The sequence below is a fragment of the Pelmatolapia mariae genome, linkage group LG18, assembly GCF_036321145.2.
Source record: "Pelmatolapia mariae isolate MD_Pm_ZW linkage group LG18, Pm_UMD_F_2, whole genome shotgun sequence".
Classification (NCBI taxonomy): Eukaryota; Metazoa; Chordata; class Actinopteri; order Cichliformes; family Cichlidae; genus Pelmatolapia; species Pelmatolapia mariae.
The window spans coordinates 18857283-18877329 of NC_086243.1; the positions used below are offsets into that span (position 1 = coordinate 18857283).

The 20047-nt window shown below is 41.3% G+C and overlaps 1 protein-coding gene across 1 annotated transcript in view; it reads right to left on the bottom strand.

The window, feature by feature from the left end:
* The window catches only part of LOC134616266 (voltage-dependent R-type calcium channel subunit alpha-1E-like), a 67793-nt gene extending 57498 nt beyond the window's left edge, over positions 1–10295 (bottom strand). Inside the window, exons 1-2 of the mRNA XM_063461001.1 lie at positions 9886–10295; positions 3482–3748 (exon numbers count right to left, since the gene is read on the bottom strand). Of these exons, the coding sequence (XP_063317071.1) occupies positions 3482–3748; positions 9886–10295 (677 nt within the window). The remainder of the gene's footprint in view (positions 1–3481; positions 3749–9885) is intronic.
* Positions 10296–20047: the final 9752 nt, after the last annotated feature.

Consider the following 20047-nt stretch of genomic DNA (forward strand, 5'->3'; position numbering starts at 1 on the left):
TCACCTTTATACTTAGAGGATAAATGTACAAATAAATGATAAGGGAAGGTACTGAAGGCTTAAATCCCGTGTTTGAAGGTTTTTTCAAACTGAACTTATTTAAAAGAAATTAGCAGATCAACAGCAAAATAGAAATTCTTTACACGCACAAGCAAACACGTTCTCTATTTGGATGATTTGCTGGGTTTTTTTTTGTCTCTTGTGACATTAAATACTTTATTTTTGAAGTCTTAGTTGGACAAAAAAAGAGTTATGAAATTTGTCATGAGATTTTTTTTAGAGTCAGACTAAAGTTGGCACATGCTTTTTTTATTGTAAGGTAAAGACCGTATAATAATACATCCTATGAGAGATACACTTTGCTGCACATGTTGCAGCAAACATGCTTTGTAATAGATACTGTTTCAAAAATCCACTATCAGTCAGCTTGATTTGTTATCAATAGAACTGATAAGTTAAAAAGAAATAAGAAAAATCACAGATGTACCAACTGTAAAAACAGTGTGTAGTTGGCTCTAAAATATTAATATTAAACTATTTTTTCCTACAAATCAGTGATTTTAAACTTAGTGGTTTAAACGCAGAATATTAACATAACTTAAACTAACACAACTTAAATTAAAAACCTGAGCGGATCATTGCCAGTTTTCTTGCGAGTGAAACATCTGTCTGCACCTGTATACATGCATGGACCCAAGGGGTGCACAATATGGACATGAGCAGTGGCATACGCTGCGTGTGACTGTATGCACCCCAACACTTGTGACTTTCAGTCTCTCAGAGTTCCCATGAGGTCGCAGCTCCTCATTATTAATTTTCCTGCCATGAGTGAAATGGGGTCACTGACTCACAAGGGAGCGCTGAGATGAGGACCTCTGGGACCCACACTGACTCACATTGACAAGTCCGCATTGTTGCCATTGAAAGTGGATGAAAATAGCTAAAGTGGGAAATACTTAATGGGCCCACTCTGTTGCTAACTGTTAACTGTTACCTGTTAAGTATCAGTCATTATGCAAGTTTTAGCCCAGTTACACGAATCACGCTCACTGCTTATAGCCAGAACATCACTCTGTCCAAGAAGCAGCTCTTCTGCATGTGTTGTATCAAATCAAATCCATGTCCAGGGACCTTAGAACAAGACTAACCCAATTCAAATTACTACACCGAATTTACCGCTTAGCACATAGATTATATACAGGGATGTCAGATTGGGGTGGGCACAAATGATTTGGAGTTGTCCTAAAACCCCATATTTTTGGACTGAGCTCGGTTACACGACAAGATATTCCCTTTTGCCGAGATTATTCATTCTAGGTAATCCATCACCCCTCATACAGGCTACTAAATAAAGTGGAAAGATTTCACCTGAAGTGGGATCCATACCTTTTCAAAATAAAATGATCAAATTAAAACTTAGAGTTAGATGGACACTGGGATCCTATCCTTAAGTCCCACATAGATAAACCCCCACCACCACCACCCTTTTTTTTTTCTCCCTTTCTCTCTTCTTTACTTTGGTTCAGATCTCCCCACTGCTCTACTGTCGTGCTGATGCAATTTCTGCCTCATGTGGTTTGTATTTACACTGGACTGGTTGTGTTTTTCCAATAAAAATTTAATAAAATATTAATTACAAAAAATAAATCAAACCAACCATATAATAATAATAATAATGATATGTAAAACTGAGCAACAACCAAATCAGTGTAGCACTCAAAGTAACAGTTATTTGAACGGCCTATTGCTCTTCCTCTGCCGCAATTTCTACTGTCTAAAGCCCAAATGAGTTTACACAGCCAACAGCAGTCAACCCAAACATGCTGGTCTACAAACACAAAGGACATGAAAAATTTAATGAAATGACTTAAATGATGATGCAGTGATTGATTTGATTCACTGAATACGAAGTAAGCAGGCAGTAAAAACATATTTGAAGCTAACTCTTTACACTGCAATCAATTATAGGCAGGCAGTTCACAGCTTGTTTTGTCAAAGCTACATTAAAGACGTTTGACAATAATTAATGTGATGGATAACGGGACTAAAGAGAGTGTCAGGAGTCTGCTAGAGGATCTTAATGTTGCATGCAAGTAAATGGAAACAAATGGCTGTCTGCAAGGCAGAATGATGTATTTATAATCTACAGGATATAATGCAAGCGAAACATGTCAGCAGTCGTGATTTGTCCCTCCGAGAGATAAAGATTGTAATATTGAAAAAAAAACAGCTGGCACTGATTTTTATGTACTAAATCACTTTTTTTAGATCAATTAAATCGATTGATTACTGTAGTTATAAAGACTAAATAACATGCAGGAGGCTGGGATGGTGCAGCTTATTTAACGTGATTATTTTTTACCTACAAATGTCCCAGTCATTGATAATGTTGTGCAAATTCTAATATTCTGGTATACATTTGCAGCAGCATACACTCTATCAGTGCACCGCCAATCAGTGTAGCTCGTTCCTGTAAATTTTGAACCTCAAATCTCGAAACTTTATTCACTCTGTCAACACTAATGACAGTGATGCTCTCACAGCCCACGATCCACGGCAGTACTACTGGCCAGCTCTCTCCCACATACCTCTGCCTCGGTGATACCGACAGTCACATTACCATGCTGTCAGTGGCCAGCTAGTCTTGACCACTAGCCCCACTCCCACACACCCACAGAGCCTGTGGTTAGGTAACAGTGGGAGACTGGCACGCGGCACTGGAGGGGGTGTAAGACAGGAGGAGCAGTGGGCAGATATGGCAACTCAGTGGTGCTGCCAAACTGATTTTGGTATCAAAACACTGAAGCAGGAAAACAAGCCAAACTTGAACAGATAAAATACAAAAATAAATAAATAAAATTAAATAATACTAATTTGCAAAAGTGATTGTGCACGGTTGTGCATGGCTGCTGTATCTATGGGATAACTTCCCAGATAAGCTTTGTTAGATTTGCACTAGTTCAGAAGAGAGAATCTGTTGGCCAGTTCTGCAGCAGGAAGCGCAGAAATGCTGCCTGGTAGGTTTGAACTGACACCTACTCATGGCCAGGTTCATATTCCAATGAGCACTAAGGCATCAGAGATGTGCCTACATGCCACCCCCACAGTGAGCAGAGCTGCTTCTAATGATCACCACATGCTAACTTTCTGGCTTCTGCCAACAAAAAAAAGGAGCCCACAGATGAATTTAAGTTAGTTAGCAGAATTATGAACAGGTTAGAAATCAGAATTGTGTTTGATGCTTTCAGGAGCAGCTGGAAATCATAAAGTGGGTTATGGAGACGCTAAACAGAGATGTAGGGTAAATGGCAGCAAGCACAACACAGAGACGGGACTGAGATTTAGAAGGTGGACTTTAAGAGGAGTTAGATTTTTTTCTAAGCTTGCTCACATGCTGGCTCTCGCTGTCCATGGTGCTGAACTCACAACAGAACTCATCAGACAGCTTTAAACAGAACTCTGATGCTTTAAGGAAGGATATGGCCATTCAATGATTCGCCTCGCGTATTTCCTAATTATGTTGTCCTCTGCAAAAATGAAGAGCGACCTGTTGACTGTGAGGCAGTTCTGCCGGTGGGGGACGGGGTTGTACAGAGCCATGGTCCGGGCCCGCTGCGCCTTGGCTTGTTTCATGGAAGCAGTCAGTCCCGCCGCCGCCGGGTCCTGCCCGTCGCCACCGCCTCGCTCCAAGTCCCCATCCCCGGAGTCCACCGCAGTGGGAACCGACTCGTCTCCAAAACGAGCCATTCTACAGAGAGATGAGGAGGAGACGATCGGCTTAGAGTGTTTTACTAAAGTGCGATTTCAAATAAGATAAAAAGAGGAGAGGGGAAATGTGAAGTGGAGCTAAAAGAAAAAGAAAGGGGAAAAAAAGATCCACCTTCAATCCACTGACAGCTTTTCGAGCGCCAAGATTCCCCAGAAAGTTAGATTCCTATCACTCCATATCCACAAGAGGGTAAAAAAGGGGGGGATATCATTCAGTTGGCTTATGGGTCAGGAAAATCTTCCATGCACTTAATAAAGATTCAGCTGCACAAGCTGCAAAAAAACAAACAAACAAAACCTCCGCTATCCCATCTGTTTAACCGCGCCAACAGTCCGCTCTGAGCAACTTTTAACGCGCGCGTCTCTACTGTAAACTCATGCAGCGGAGGAGGGGTAAAAAAAAATCCACTGAGTTAAGACCTTTTATTTTCTATCAACGTCCAAGCTCGTTTTGATCTGACAAACCGGGAGCAGCTACACGATCACAAACTACTCTGAGCTCATCAGACGGAGACATCCGAGGAAAGTCTTTCCAAACTTTGCGCATCTTCCCGAACTTGACGAAAGGAAGCTTTCGTGCGAAAGGAAGCCCGTTTAACGCTACTAAACCCGAAACTCCTGCGTGCAGCAGCAAGGCTCGCCTGACTAGACGGATCAGTCAGTCTTATCACCTGCTGGAAAATTATCAGCCAAGAGCGCATAAGCAGCAGCAGCCCCCTCCCACAGTACTATTTCACTGCAAATTCCATCTGAATGAAGGCTGGTGGAGAGGAGGGACATATATTTTGTTACCATAGCAATTAGAGTTTGTTGAGGATGAACAAAAACATTTTCCTTAAAAAAAAAAAAAAAAAAAAAAAAAAAAAAAAAAAAGCAGAAGACTATATTCAGCAGGCTGTGTGGGTATGTGGTTCAGAATCCATTATGTAAAGATGTTTGTGGGTGCTGTGGGAAAAGAGAGGGGTGTTAAAGCTAAATAAAACCAAATACTAGACAATGCACAGAAAAGACAACAGGTGTGTGGGTACATGGAACGAGCAAGCAAGTAAAGACGTTGCTCTTACATACATACATCATATATATATATGTATATGTATATATATATATATATACATATATATATATATATATATATATATATATATATATATATATATATATATATATATATATATATATATATATATATATATGTGCGAGCTTCTCCTATTCAAGCACGTTCACCATTTGACAATCAGACAGCATTGTCATATTTTCCCCCCTTAATGGAGACAGACTTGCACTATTAAAACATTTAAAAACTAGGCCATTGTGCTAATACTGGAGTAAAAGTCAGGAGTAAAAATAGAGCATGAAATAGATCTTAGGGCTGCTCCCTTTTTTGAGGGAAAGCAAAAGAAAGCAGGGTCTCTTTCACGCTCAGTGCCACAAGTGAGACCTCATTAGGCAACCGGGCTCTCTCGCTCCATCTGCTGCTCTCCTCCCCCTCCCCACTGTTTCCCGAAGATGACCACTTCAGCCCCCACAGACGCAATATTATTCAGCCGAGGCTTATTTCATGCCCGAGGCTTGTCACAATTAAAATCAACCACAGCGCCGATACCCTGACAAGAAATATCGCACATCGGCTGCTGACTGACAGACTCGACTCAGTGCAGGTATCGCAATTTCGCAGACGGCCACCGAAAGCAAGCCGAGAGAGAGTGACGAATGGTTGGCAAACAAGCCGAGATCTGGGGGAGAGAAGGGGGATCTGCAAATAAGTTCCTAACTGAGCTCCAAACACTGAGCCCTGCCTCCTCCTCTGCTTCATCTGCATGGAGCAGGCGGGCGTGTCGTGCAAAGCAGGGCAGCAACAAAAGGCTGAACTGACCTACCGAGTGCAGGGTGTAAAAATCAGCGGACAATGAATATCAACATGTACCTGATGACGTGTTAACGTCTCCTGCATTCAGCTCCACTTTCTTATTTTAATGTTAAAAGCGCTCATTACAAAAACTAAATTAAAAAATTATCTATTTGTATGTTTAGCAACAAAAATATTTGTCCATCTCTGCAAACAGCGCATGTTTGTGTGTGTGTGTGTGTGTGTGTGTGTGTGTGTCTCCAGCTCTCTCTCTCTCTCTCTCTCTCTCTCTCTTTGCTGTTGTTTCCATAGCGACATAGCTCTCTTGAATTCCTGCTCCGTTCTTTTCATTTCTGCCAACAAAAGCCATGTTGCACAATAGCGCAACCTCTTCCTACAGAAATCTGTTTATCCCAACACACACACACACACACACACACACACACACACACACACACACACACACACACGGGGTCATCCTGACAGAGGAAACTGACCGATTTCTGTACAGTACCATCGCTTTACTGTTGATGACTGAAAAATACTCTACAGGTGACTAGTCAGGTGTAGTCTGTCTTTACACTCTTTGACTTTTTTTTCTGCTCTTGCTTGCAACCTACTTCCAAAAATAGCCGCCAGCCACAGAGGAGGAAAAGGTTTTATCGGCCTGCCTGGGCCTAAACCGAACTTAACAGAAACGGGCCTCGTTTTACAAGATGCTTGAAGCACACGTGACAGGAACCACATAGAGGGGAAGACAGATGAAGTGAGCCTGCAGGTGACATGCACAGAGAGTGAAAACGTTAATGGGAGGTACTTTGTGCCAGAACTCTGAAGAGCTTTTATATAATTGCAGACAGGCTTTCACCCAACATTGACTGGAGTGGTTATAGCATTTTATTTTTCTCTCTGTTCCCTAGCAACAGACATCCTCTAGTACTGAGTTATGTCAGTTTGAGTCGACCAATAACTGCTTCTCGTATCACCACAGATTTGGTGATGCTGAAGCATATTTAAATCGCGCCTGTGGGTTCAGAACAATGGTACAGATGTTTACATAAACCCCTAAAACAGCTAAAAAAAAGAAAAAGAAAAAAAGAGGTGTGTTGGTCATCTATACAAAAATGAATAAATAAAAGTTTCACGAGAAGACAGAAGTTGCACTGAAATGCCAAATCATTCAATGTATGTCATTAATGTTAATTTTGTCTTCAGAAAAGCTGTCAGCACTTCGAGGTTAAGCTCCATAATGTCCAAACTCTACTGATAAACTCAGAAGGCATCATGTGCTGCTTCCCTGCTGCTTCTCTACTTTGATTCCCTAGCATCCCCTAATGGACAAATATGCACAATACACATACAGCAGCAGTCCATCCCTAATATTAGGTCCTGCTTCTTGGTGCAGGGGTTAATGCTGATGCCTTACAACTGGGTTTGAACCCGCTTGGGGGGAGGAGGGGTTCTGTGTGGTGTTTGTATGTTTTCCCTGTGTTTGATTGAGCAGATGTGAGCATGAATGATAAATAGGCTTGAATGGATAAGGGTTAAAGAGCATGGATGGATGGGAATATCCTAAAGTTGCAGGTAACATAGATAGAACATGTTCATGCCTGTGATCAAAAGCATTAATTTATTTTTGTGTCTGTACATGTGAGAGAAAAAAATGGAAGAAGAAACAAAAGAGAGAGCATGACAGCACACCTGTAAAGTGGACATGCAGTGGGTTGTAAGGGTACATCAGAGGATGGAGGGAGGAGGAGGAGGTGGAGGGGACTCACTGTAAGGTTAGAGGTCACGCTGATGGAATGGCACTCCACATTCAAGTGGCTGGAAGCGGATAATCAGAGCGATGTGGCTCCAGAGTTCAGAAGTTCACAAGCAAGTACCCTGAGCCCTGCCATTAATAACACTGTACCGCATCTGATTACAGTAAACCGCAGCCGGCCGTGCTGCACAAGCAGGAGGAGAAAAAAATCAAATCAGCTGAGGAAAGAGGTGGAAACTGATCGAGTGATTCATTGGTGGAACAATGCACAACAAAGGCGTCTGCGTGCTGTATGTAGCGCAGCAATGGAGCACCTTTTGAAAGGAGCACTTTGTATCTGAGCAACAAAACAAGGATAAGTGGTAACAATAAGAAGCATTGCACTTTATACTCTAATGGCTAATAATTTCCACACTATGTTTTTGGTATTTACCCTGCAAGATCTCCTGTGGAATATTTGCCATGACTACACAAGCCCTGCTGATGGTATTACATCATTTCACTGCTGAAGCAACGTGCAAACAAAGGCAAAGAAGAAGAAGGCTGCTGGTTACAAGGTCTTTCACGATTTGTCTTGAAAATTTTCTTCCTCGTTGTTATTAAGCCTCAATAATCCACATATCACATTTTAGTGAAAGCATGGAGAGCAAAAACTGCCAGAAAATAAAAATGAAATTAAAAATACAGCTAAATAGCTCAACAAATAAAGATAATTTACCTTTAAATGCTCTGCAAATAACACTAAAAATACATTTAGCTCTCATTAATTCAAAAAAATCTCATTTAAGTTCATATTTGTGTTTTTCATTTTTCTCTCTGCATGTTCCCTGTGTATTTTCCCAAGCTTGTCTGTCTATCTGTCCGTCTCTTTATGAATTTTTGCTTCATTTTACAAACATGAGCTGTCATTAAAGTGTGTCACGGGGTCAGCTTTTTGCCTGCTGGTTTATCTGCACCAGTCTCAACACAGAAATGGTTTGCATCCAGCCAGAAGATCAATAGAAAACTGATTTGCTGCAATAATCTTTCTGAAAATACCATCAGCCAGGAGTGTTTACAGTTTTTGTGCAAATGTACTACAAAGTAAGTGTGCATATGGCAGTCCAGGCTTGGCCTGCTGTTTTTGATATCAATTTTCGGTGCATTTAATCTGGTGCTGGTTCTTTCGCTCCTTTATTTCCCAGAGGGTTCGCCACAGCGGATGGATCCACATATTTGATTTGGCACAGATTTCATACCAGATGCCCTTCATGATGCATCCCTCCCATTTATCTGGGCTTGGGGCCGGCACTGGGAGTACACTAGCTCGTGACCTCCTGAGGCTGGGTTTGTATCTCCTCCCGGTCTCAGGCGGAGGATCTTTTGCATGATCAGGGAATGTAATTTTGAATTGTTTCAGTCCTTCATAGGAAATCGCCAACAAACAAAACACCTTCCTGTTAACAGCTAATACCATGGGTTAACTCTAAATGTTCCCTTGAGGTTGAATTATGCAGCTTTTAGTGAGCAGGAGGAATACAAACTTTAAGTCTGACTATTACAGATTAATCAGTTATTATGACTAAATACAAAGACTCAGTATTCTTTGTTTAAACAGTACATATACAAAAGAGCAGATCTGAAGGTGTGTGGCTTGCATAATGTCCAGCCATCCCCACCAACCACTTGTTTACATCAAATTTTTTGGATTTTCATGATGGTTGCTACTTTCCCCTTTGCCCAATAGATTTTTTGTCACTCCACGGCAAAGGGGCTAGCTGAATATAAAGACTATCGCCTTGTAAAACAACACAAACCATCAATTTTGATGATATCATGCATTTGCAGTCGTATTTATGACCACCTGATGAAGCCCCGTGTTTGCCTTCACCATCTCCTAAACTGCTAAATCCTCTGTTGGTGTCTTTCATGCTGCCTGTTGTAGCTCTGAACTAGAAATGCTGAAAATGAAGCTAAACTATGGAACAGCTAAAACACTCTTTGATAGTCACAAGGAAAATTGGATTTTCTTTTTCTTTAGCCCGTGTGTTCGCTGGTTGAAGCTACAGTATGTCTCGCTGTCACACAGACTTTGATGCATCTCAACAGGAAAAGCACCAGGTGTAATTACTACCATCAGTGTCAGCTACATTCCACTTCCAGTTCAACAGCCATGCAATTATGCATGCTTCCTCTCACGCATGGCTTTTTTGGATCCTTGAATGAAATGAGGCCATGATTTAAGGCTCTTAATTACGCCTGGGCTTGTCTTGCCTTGACAAGTATCTGCTGCTATAAAATTTTTAAAAAGACATGTTTACTAAAATATTGAAATCAAATCTGTATCCTCATCCATATCCTGTAAACCTTGAGGGATCTAATGATGTGCGGTTTGAAAAGTTACACTTCATATCCAGAATGGAGGTTCTTTCACGTTGGCACTTTCATCCTCCTCCATGGAGATTTATCATCTTTACACGTACAGTTTAAAAGGAATCCTTTGACTCTGAATCTCTTTTATACTTACTCCCACTCCTTCCTGCGGGCTTGCGGCGTGCTCTGTATTTTATGAGCCTGGTGGGCCATGATGATGTCCTTCTGCTCCACGAGTCCCCCGCGCCGCCGCAGCATGCCGTGAGGGCTCAGAGACCCCGAGCCCTGATCGGACGAGCCATCCTCCTGTCCGCATGGCACATCGAAGCTGGCCGCTCGAGGGGGCAGCCCCAGACACTCGGGGACCTCGTGAGGGACCTGCAGGGAGCAAGAGCGAGCTCCCTGCGCCAGCCCGGGCCGGGCCGCGGGGCTAGACCGCCTCCAGGCTTCGGGCTCAGGGAGGGACAGGGAAGACTGGACGTGTGTTTGTCCACGCCGACCGCCGATGGTTGGAGAGCTGGGTGTAAGGGAGAGGGAGAGGGACTTTTCTGAACTGGTGAACATCTCCACAGAGGTCGGTCCGTGGCAGGTTCAGCATAATGCTGCAAATGGAGAAAAAGGAGAGAGAGGCAGAGGATGATGGGTGAAAAGGACTGCAATAATATTTCATAAACATTCCTCAGGCACATCCTGCCTGTCCCCTTCTTGTTTGTCTTTCATTATGAGCATCAAACAATGTGACACTGAGGATGATAATGTCCTTTGCCCAGGCTGCCACTCTGACCCAAACTGAACCATCTCACCATCTATCAAAGAGATGAAAGTTCAGATCATATTCATGGAGCACAGTGGGTGACTGAAGATATCACTGAGACTTGTCAACACAACCAGGAAGTCAGACTATTACTCTAAATGGACATTTCTGGTTACCACACAGTGTTTTTCATTTACTGTCACCACCGGGCCAAAAATCTTAATATCCAGTTCATTTGTTTGTTTTTATGACCAAATACATCTTCAGTTTCCATCAGCTGTGCAAAATGCATCTCTGTACCTGACCACAGCCTCAAACTGCTGCTAGCATGAAGCCTAGCATATTTGTCTTTATAAACCAAAAAACTAACATTCTAAAAACAAATCTCGACACGCACCATCTCAAACTACATCCTGGCACTTACTCTGGCAGATATTTGAAGGCATTGTCTGAATTAACCTTGTCTTCAGTCATCACTGAGACATAAAAACTGCACAAATAAAACCACCAGTCAGATCTGAGTCTGCTTAAAAAGTCTGCTGCTAAAACAAGATGTTTTTTTCTACCCCAATGGTGGTGGAGTTAGTTTTACCACAAACATCCCTGCAACATCTGCAGATGTTGCAAATTTCAATCAGGATTTTTTTTGAGTGCCATTTAGCTCTCTTATAACAGGATAAACTGCTTTAACGCGATTTAGTTTTTTTCTTACCTGGTATTAAATCTTTAAGACTTAACCATGAAACAATTTCCAGAAAATTCTAATAATTTTTTTTTTTGAAAACAGACAAAAAAAATCATTAAATATTTAATTTGCATATATTTGCTACATCTGGCTTTTTTGTAATTGTTTTGTTTTTTGCAATTTATCTATTTTATTTCACTTAATGTTTTTTTGGGGGGGGGGGGGGGCACTGATGATGTAGAGGTGTCAAAAACTGATAAAAACTCGTCAAGTGTGATAAACTGGGCATTAAGGGGTTAAAACACTGAGCCATTTGAAATCCAAGAACTCTCCACCTGCCCAACTTGATTGGTAGGCTAACTTTATTGACTGCAAGTGAAAGAAAAGAAACTTTAGAATTTAACATTTTATGAAACCGAATTGGAATAAAGATAGAAAAGATTCAGGATTTACTTCCTGTTGACCTCAGTTATTTCCAACCAAACAGGGTCAATTAAACTCAGAATGGATGCCACCATTCAACTGCACTGTCATGGGGAGCTTTGATACTAGCGGTGCATATGATTGGATGAACAGAAGCTTTGAACCAGCAGCCATACAGAAATAGTATCAGCAATCATACTGGTGGGCGGAACAAGACTGCACAGAAAGTGGGTGTAGTAAAAGTAATGACATAAAAAGAGATTTGGTCATCTTTTTTAGTAGCTGAGCACACCATAAAGAACTACTTAAACCCTCATTCTGTTGCTGCTATTGTCCAGTTAATCGTGTGCGTGTGTGTGTGACTGACACAGAGAAATATGGGGGTGATGAGGTGGCAAGGCTGGAAAACAGCAAGTTTGTGGCGAAGCCAGTCAGAGACAGACGAAACAAGGCTGTTTCCACTGAGCCGGAGCTGAAAGGAAGATGACTGAGTGTGGAGGAGCCGAAGCAAAGGCTCGGTGACTCACTCATCAGCAGCAGGGCTCCTCAGACGTGAACTGGACACAGTCTGAGTTGAGCTCTGCCCTCGAACAGAGCGCAGCGCCCGCCTGAAAGCCGGGAGAGGCTACAAGGTCAGCGCGCACATTTACACGGGTGGCTCGCTCGCAGCTTTGTGCCGCTCATGGGTGGGCTGTCTCTGATTTTAGCGCAGCCATTCAAGTTCAAAAGAAATCTGATAGCTTTTATTATTAGTCAGGAAGGTTTTTTTGTTGTTGTTTTTTGCTTGCAGGCAGGGCTGTGTGGAAATTAAATGTCACGGCACTTGTATGGAGAGGCACACCTAACTGGCAGGGTGGGTCCGTGAAATCTGGACAAAAACACATAAAACAAAGATAAATTGCAGCACTGATAAGGTGGAGGTAGATCAGAAGCCTGCACAATGATTATACCAAAGCAAGCTTCACACCTTATCTGCATTATTCACTCAAGTTCAAACACTTGTGTGGAGATGATGCTCTTCTATTATAAATTCAAGATTCCAGCTCCTGGCTGAGATCTCCTACGCTTTAATTAGTGCAACCAGTGCAAACCCTGCCGGAACAAGGCGACCGCTCTCCTCTAATCAGCTGCAGGTCGACAGTCGCTTTAGATGTGCGTTAACCAGCCCGTTAACAGGTATCGCTAATTAAACTCCCGCTCCTGCTCCTTCTTTATTCTCGTGAAGTTAAGTGTTTTTGACGCACGAGCAAGACAGGAGAAAAGCAAAGCAGCAGTCACAGTAACTACACTTAGCGGCACAGCGTGCTAAAAATATTCACTGCATAAAGGAGGATCGGTGCTGCGGGAAATGCAAACATCAATTAAGTGACGGATTGATTGATGAATTTGACAGCTTTACCTTGAGGTGAGGCGCGCGCCTTCATCGTCGGCGAGCCCCGATCAGGTGGATGCTAAATTCAGCCCTTTCACTCAGTCCAAGTTTGGTGGTTTGAGGATGATTTCGCGAGGATTCCTTGAGTGATGATGATTACCTCTGTATGGCTATAAATACCGCGAGGTGGCTGGGAGCCAGAGGAGCGTAGCGCGGATGAACGTAAACAGGCACGGGGACAGGAGCGAGGAGACATGGGAGTAATCCCAGTCATCTTTCACGAGCTGGCTGCCTCATATGAGTCACTTTATGTGGTTCACAATTAATGGCGGCGTCTTCAAACTAAATTTAGGCTGGACTGTCTTGAGTTGTGCTGTTTGAGGGCTTTTCTTTTTCTTTTCTTTTTCAGCGCAGGAAGCTGATTCACCTGTGCCGAGATCAGAGGAGGTCTGGCGAGAGGAAGAGAAATGCAACAGGTCTTCATCTGAAACTGCGCTCAGGTGATGTGAGCCCAAGCACCCAGGTATTCGCATGTAGCCGATTAACCGCTAGATGGTGGACTAAAGCCGCATACCTGACACATGCGCAGGTTCCTCTAGGAGACGACCATACAAGCCCCCACAGTCCGAGCAGTGCACGTCTGTCCTCAAAGTGCATGTGCTTCTACCTCTTGCACACGCAGCGTCATCCCCAGACTTTCTGGGCACCTTTGTAAACATTAAAATCACACAAATAAAGCCCTTGTTCGGTACGACACTGCTACAGATTATGGGACACTATTATAATAGCGGATTATCATCATCATCAGTGCAATATACAGATACAGAAAAATCTTTACCAACTCATACCACAATACCTGAAGTCTTTTTAGATTAAAGTTCCCTCTGATGTCATATTTACATTTAGATTCACTGAATGCTTTACTTTTCCTCTTTTTTTTAACTGAACTCCTACTTTATTCTTTTTTTCATCTTTCTGTGATATTGTGTTTATTTATGGAGCTAAGTTGTTTTTTGATGTTTTGACTGCTGTAAAAGTAATTTCCCGCCTTCTGGGACAAATAAAGTACATCTTATCTTATCTTATCTTATCTGTAAGCACACAGGTCAGAATAAAACTCCACCAGAAACAAAAAATTATGTCAAAAATTCAGTCACAAATTGGGATAGCTGCGTACAAAGCATATGAACAAATACTAGATAATCACACAATTATTGTAATTAGTAATATTATATATTACTTGATATTGTGGGGGAAAGACCTTTCTGATGATAATTCAGTTAGAAAGAGTTTGTTTGTTTATTTTTTGTTTATTTCTTAATATTAATCACACAAAGGGAAACAATGCTTTGTACTAGATTTAGCTGCTAGCTGCTGTAGTCCCTGGGCAAGTTTTGTTTCTTTTAAAGTAAAAAATTAGAATCAGGAAACTTTACTGCTCTATTGTAAAGCACTTGGCTCTCTCACAAATAAAAGGGAAAAAATAGGCACATAAAATGTGAATCAATATTTTGAATCGTTAATCATGCGATAGAAGTAAGATGATTTCTTACAGAGAGATATAAACAGGCACACGTGATACTAAAGTGTTACTCACGTGTGTACAGAATTATATTAAACATAATTCAATAATTTAATCATGAGAAAAGATAGAGATATAGATTTGTTTTATAGGAGACGACTGATTTACTTATGTTTAGTTATGTCATTTTTTAGTTTAGATTGACATTTGGAGTGAATTTTAAATTGTGTGCACTTTTTAAAAGAGCTTTAATGTGTTTAATGTGTGAAAATGTAATGTAGCTGCATCTATCAGTCATCAGTTATCATGGCTCAAAAATGCTGATAAGGTGCATTAAATACAAACACCAAATATCAGCCCACCCCTACATGTTTTAAGGACATCTAATGAAAAAAATATTCACAGTATGAAGGTAAAAATGTGCATTGCTTCATTGAAAATGGTAAAATTGGAGTATTAGTTGATTGATATTTTAACTCATCAGATTTGTTGTTCTCCGTCCTTTGGGCTGCTTTTTGACAGACTCCACGCCGGCTGTCGTCTCTCTGTAACTCGACTCGACTCGACTTTCTTCACTATAAAAGCTGATGGAGACGATGGAGTCTTTGCCCAGCACGTACTTTCCTCTCTGCAACAGACTTCTCAAACTCTGTTAGAAGGGCTTTCTTGGTCACCTCCTCTGATTGAAGCCTTCTCTCTGTAGGGTCCAGGTGCTTCAAAACTTCCTCCATCTCAGTTATCGAGGCCACGGTGCCCTTGAGGACACTGAATGCTTTAGAAGTACCTTTTTTTTGCCCCTGACCTGATTGATGCCTCACCATAAGTGAATTTCTTAGACTTCGTGATTTAGTTTTTGTGCCGGCGGTGCCTTCAGGAATGTGGGATCTTTATGTACACAGTGTGGCTTTCTAAACTATGTCCAATAAAATTTGCCTCAGGTGGCTCAGAGTTTCGAACACATCTTAATTAAAGAAAACAGGGTGCAGTCTGAAGTACCACAGCAGAGTCTGAATAGTCTCGTAAATGAAAGATTACCATTTTTTTTAAGACAATAATTTATCATTATGAGATACTGAGGATAGATTGATGGTGAAATTACTTAACTATATCCATTCAAAACAGTAGCAACACAGAGGTAGAAGATCTGAATATATGGTGCTTAAATGAAAAGACACAGATGTATAAGCATCAGTCTGACTGACCGTGATGCTATCTTTCAAATTTTGCAGTTTGGTCTCTTAACCGTTCTTTTAAAAACTCATCACGGTAAAGAGAAAGTACAGCCTCTGTTCATTCAGAGTTTTTACATTTCAGGATATAAACGTATATATATTTTAAAAATCTGGTCCTCAGAAGCTCTTAAAATTAGGCAAATACAACCTGAGATGAACAACAATGCATAACAAGTGGCACCGTGTCAGTATTTATTTAACAATAATAGTGCAAAACTGCAGAAGCAGTATGTGAAAAACTGAGTCCACACCTTGATTCAGTAGCTTGTAGAATCACCTTTTCTTTTGTCTTTTGTGCAACTTTTAGCCCCTTGTATCATTGTAGAAGATGTTTCTTTACAACATTCCTTCAGTGGATTGAGGTTTCATTGCACATTCTCTTGTAGATTTGCTGGTGTGTTTGGGATCTTTGTCCTGCTGCATGACCCAATTTTAGCCAAGCTTTAGCTGTTGGACAGTTTGCTCTAGAGTAATTAGGTATTGACTCAGTGACTACAAGGTACCCATTTCCTGTGGCTCCAAAATTAGCCCAAATCATCACCCTTCCACCACCACCAAGTCTTGTGGTTTGTTCAGATGTACCTTGCAAACCTATGTCGTGCTGCAATGTGCTTTTTGGACAGAAGACGTTTTCTCCTGGAAACCCTTCTAAACAAGCCAAACATGTTCAGGCTTTTTCTAATCGTGCTGTCATGAACTTTTACATCTAACATGCTAACTGATGTCTGTGTAGTGTGAGACGCAGCTCTTGGGTTTTTTGCAGTTTCTCTGAGCTTTGTCCTGTCTGACTTTGGGGTGAATTTGCTGGGACGTCCATTCCCGAGAAAATATTGTAGTATTGGCATCGTCTTCTGAATAATCTTCCTCATTGTAAAATGATGGACTCTAGATTGTTTGGAAATTACCTTATAACCCTTCCCAGATTGAAGGGCAGCCATACTTTTTTTCTCTGAGACCATTACTGATGCTTTCCTCGTTGGCATTGACCTATCAACACCTCAGTGCTCCAGACCTGCAAACTGCACAAACTACTTCTTCTATAGAGGTGCTCACATTTCCTAATTATCAGTTAATTGAGTGCATATGTGTAGCAGCAGGTGACTGCTACTTACCCTATTAATTCCTATTGGAGCTGAAGATTTTGACACGGTGCTTCTGGCTTAATTTTTGTTAAATAAATACTGAAATACTGCAATTATGTGTTGATCATCTGAGGTTGTATTTTTATAAGCCCTTTTACTGTATACGCTCCTGTATAATTATTAAACTAGAGCCGAGGACAGAGAATACTCTCCCTTTAATTAAAACAGAGCATGATGGTCCACGTAGTTAATTAAAAGGTCAGCCATGTTCATTTTAAGCAATCCCGGTATTCCCTGCGCTAAGGAGGAGAAGTGTTAGCGGTGGGACTGAGAGCACTGCAGAAACCATCTGCTGCCACCAACACTGAAGGGTAAATGAAGACTTCAAGTCCACGCATGCTACACACTCAGAGTTAAAGCTGCATTTCTCCCTCTAAACCTCTTAATTTTCCTCCTTGGACGCCACTCCGTGTGTTTGTCTTAATCAAGACTCTGCTATTCTTTCATTACCCAAAGTCTCCTCAAGTGATAGCGATAATGTCTAGCCACCAGTGGCCAAAGAACGAGCTCACAGACTGCAGTATCTTTGTAGTTGTTGTCAGACATGTCTCTAAGGACTCTGACATGGAGCACGCTCAGTATTTTCTAGTGTCCTGACGCCATATTGAGAGAATTAGACATGGATTTATGTAATCTAACAGAATCATCTCTGTGAGGAAATAATTGCCGTCTTATCCTCTGGGCACGTGGCCAAGTGGATGCGTGAAATGGAGACGCCAAGCAGACAAACTGCCTCCACTGAAACGGGAAACATCAGGTGTATGTGCAAGGAGACATGCGTGCCGTTTTGTGCACGAGACAGCTGGTAATAAATGGTTGGAAAATCAAATCTGGTCTGGCATGAGAGGCCACCCTCGGGGTAAACATCAGGTTTGCTTTGTACGCTTGCTGCTTCACGTTTTGAAGATTCTTGCAGGGTGTGATTTATTTTATTTTTTTTGGTATCCTAAGGTGCCAAAAGCTTAAATGTATTAACAGTCTTGCCTTTTGTTGGAAGAGCTTGTTTCAGAGTATGAGGACAAGTCTTTACTGGTATTATCTACAACAGTCAGTCTGAGAGGTTTAACAGGTGCCTCTTTAATCGTCGAGTGACCGATTAGGGTCAGCATGACCCCAGATTTAGATTTATACTTGTATTTCTATCAGTAAAAATCATTCCTACTGGAAATTAGCCACTTCTCCTCCAGTTTTTTCCAGGAATCAACTCATGCAGTGGGTGTGGTGAGTGGGTATTTGTCTCTAAGCACTATATCTAATTTTACTGTAAATTCACACTAATCACTGCTTAAACTTAAACTACTTTTTATTTGTGCTTTCATGCCTCTACTGAGTGCTTTAACACTGGCACCCACATTCACATTTTTACAGGGAACCAAGCAAACCTAGACTAGTAATATTTACTGCAGCAGAGGCTAAGGTTGGGGGCAATGAGTTGGGTTAACTTATTTTTCTATAAAAGTGACTCAAACCCATAATTAATTCAATTTGAATGTTTTAGAACATAAATATAAAGGAAAGTGTGCAGGTATGATAAACACAAATAGAACTATTAAAAAGATTCCTGTGTAAACTATCAGCCTATTGGAAGCAAGAACTGCAATCAAGTGACTGTGATTGTGTTTGGCCCACTCTTCTTTGGAGAATTGATTGAATTCAGCCACACTGGTGTGTTCGATCACAGCCTGTTTAAGGTCAGGTCAAAGCATCTCAGTTGGATTTGAGTCCACTGTTTGACTGAGTCACTCCAAAACAGTCATTGTGTTTCTTCTTGAGCCATTCAGAGGTGGACTTGTTTCAGATCATTGTCCTGCTGTATAACCCAAGCATGCCTGAGCTTCATGAACTGATGACCGCACTCCCTTAATTTACTAAACGTTCCTTTCTTTGCTTTATCAAGGTGTTTTTGTTTTACTCCTCTTTTCTTTAGCATTAGTTAAGGCAGGCTGACCTCAAAGGTCAGAGCACCTCGGCTTTCTAGGCATCCAGTAGGGCTTCACTTTATGTTGCTCTAACCTGCCCACAGTGACTGCACGCCTGCAAACCACTTTGTAACCCACGCTTGCACCAGGTCACCCTTTGTATTCTGTTTTTGACTTAACCAATGCAACAGCTGATGCTGCTCCACATATGTGTGTGGAAGTCCCACAACAGAGGCATGCCAGCAAATATAAACTCCTGAAGACAGAAGTCATCTTCTTTTGACTACAGTGGGCTGAAATGCAGGAGCAGCACTATGTGTTTTCTAATTTTAGCACAGTATTTGTATTTTAAATACAGCCTCTACTACACCGATGAACGCTTTACTACCATTAATAAGTCGATGTCTTCAAATGTCCGCCTTCCTGATCCTAGAAAAACTGAGATTCTTGTGTTCATACCTGAGAGTTTCGCTAAGGAGGTCTGTCATTACATTGGCCCCCTCGCCAACATCAAATTATCTGCTAAGAACATCTGTGTTATCTCACATGTCAAAGCTCATCCAGTGTTGTTTCCTTCTTCTGAGAAAATTCGGATATTTTCTTTCTTTTCTAGTACACACTTAAATTTTCTCCTGTCTCGATTATTGTAGCTCACTCATCATATGCATCTGGTGCAGAACACAGAAGCTAGTGTGCTAGCACAAGCGAGCTGACACTTGCACATTGTTCCCATTCTTGCTGCCCTTCACTGGCTTCCAGAGAAATTCTGAATTTATTTTAAGATTTTATTAATAATATATAAAATGCTACATTGACCGGTTTCTACATATATACAGCAGAGCTACTAGCAGAGCTAGGCCTGATCACTGCAGCTGACTTCTCAGATTTCTGATCTGATTTTAAAATGTTCTTATTTTAAAACTACAGGTGATCGTGGTTTTGAGGTTGTAGCTCCTGAACTCTGGAGGAATCGGGTTCGTTTTGAAAAACTCCCAAAAACTAATTTCTATAGGTTAACTTTTCTTTAAGTATCTGCGGTCTAATAAAGTTATTGTTATTAAATAAAGTTTTAAACAGATTTTTGTGACGTGATTTTGAGAAGAGTTTCTGTTTAAAGGTAGCCTTGAGGGATTGTTCACATCTCGTCGCTGGACTTGAACAAATGTCACAAACTCAGACACATTTTAATCATCAAGAGTCATTTTATTTTCATATTCTAAAATGCAAAGGACATAACAGGATTTGAGAATAAATCCAAGGTTGAGTG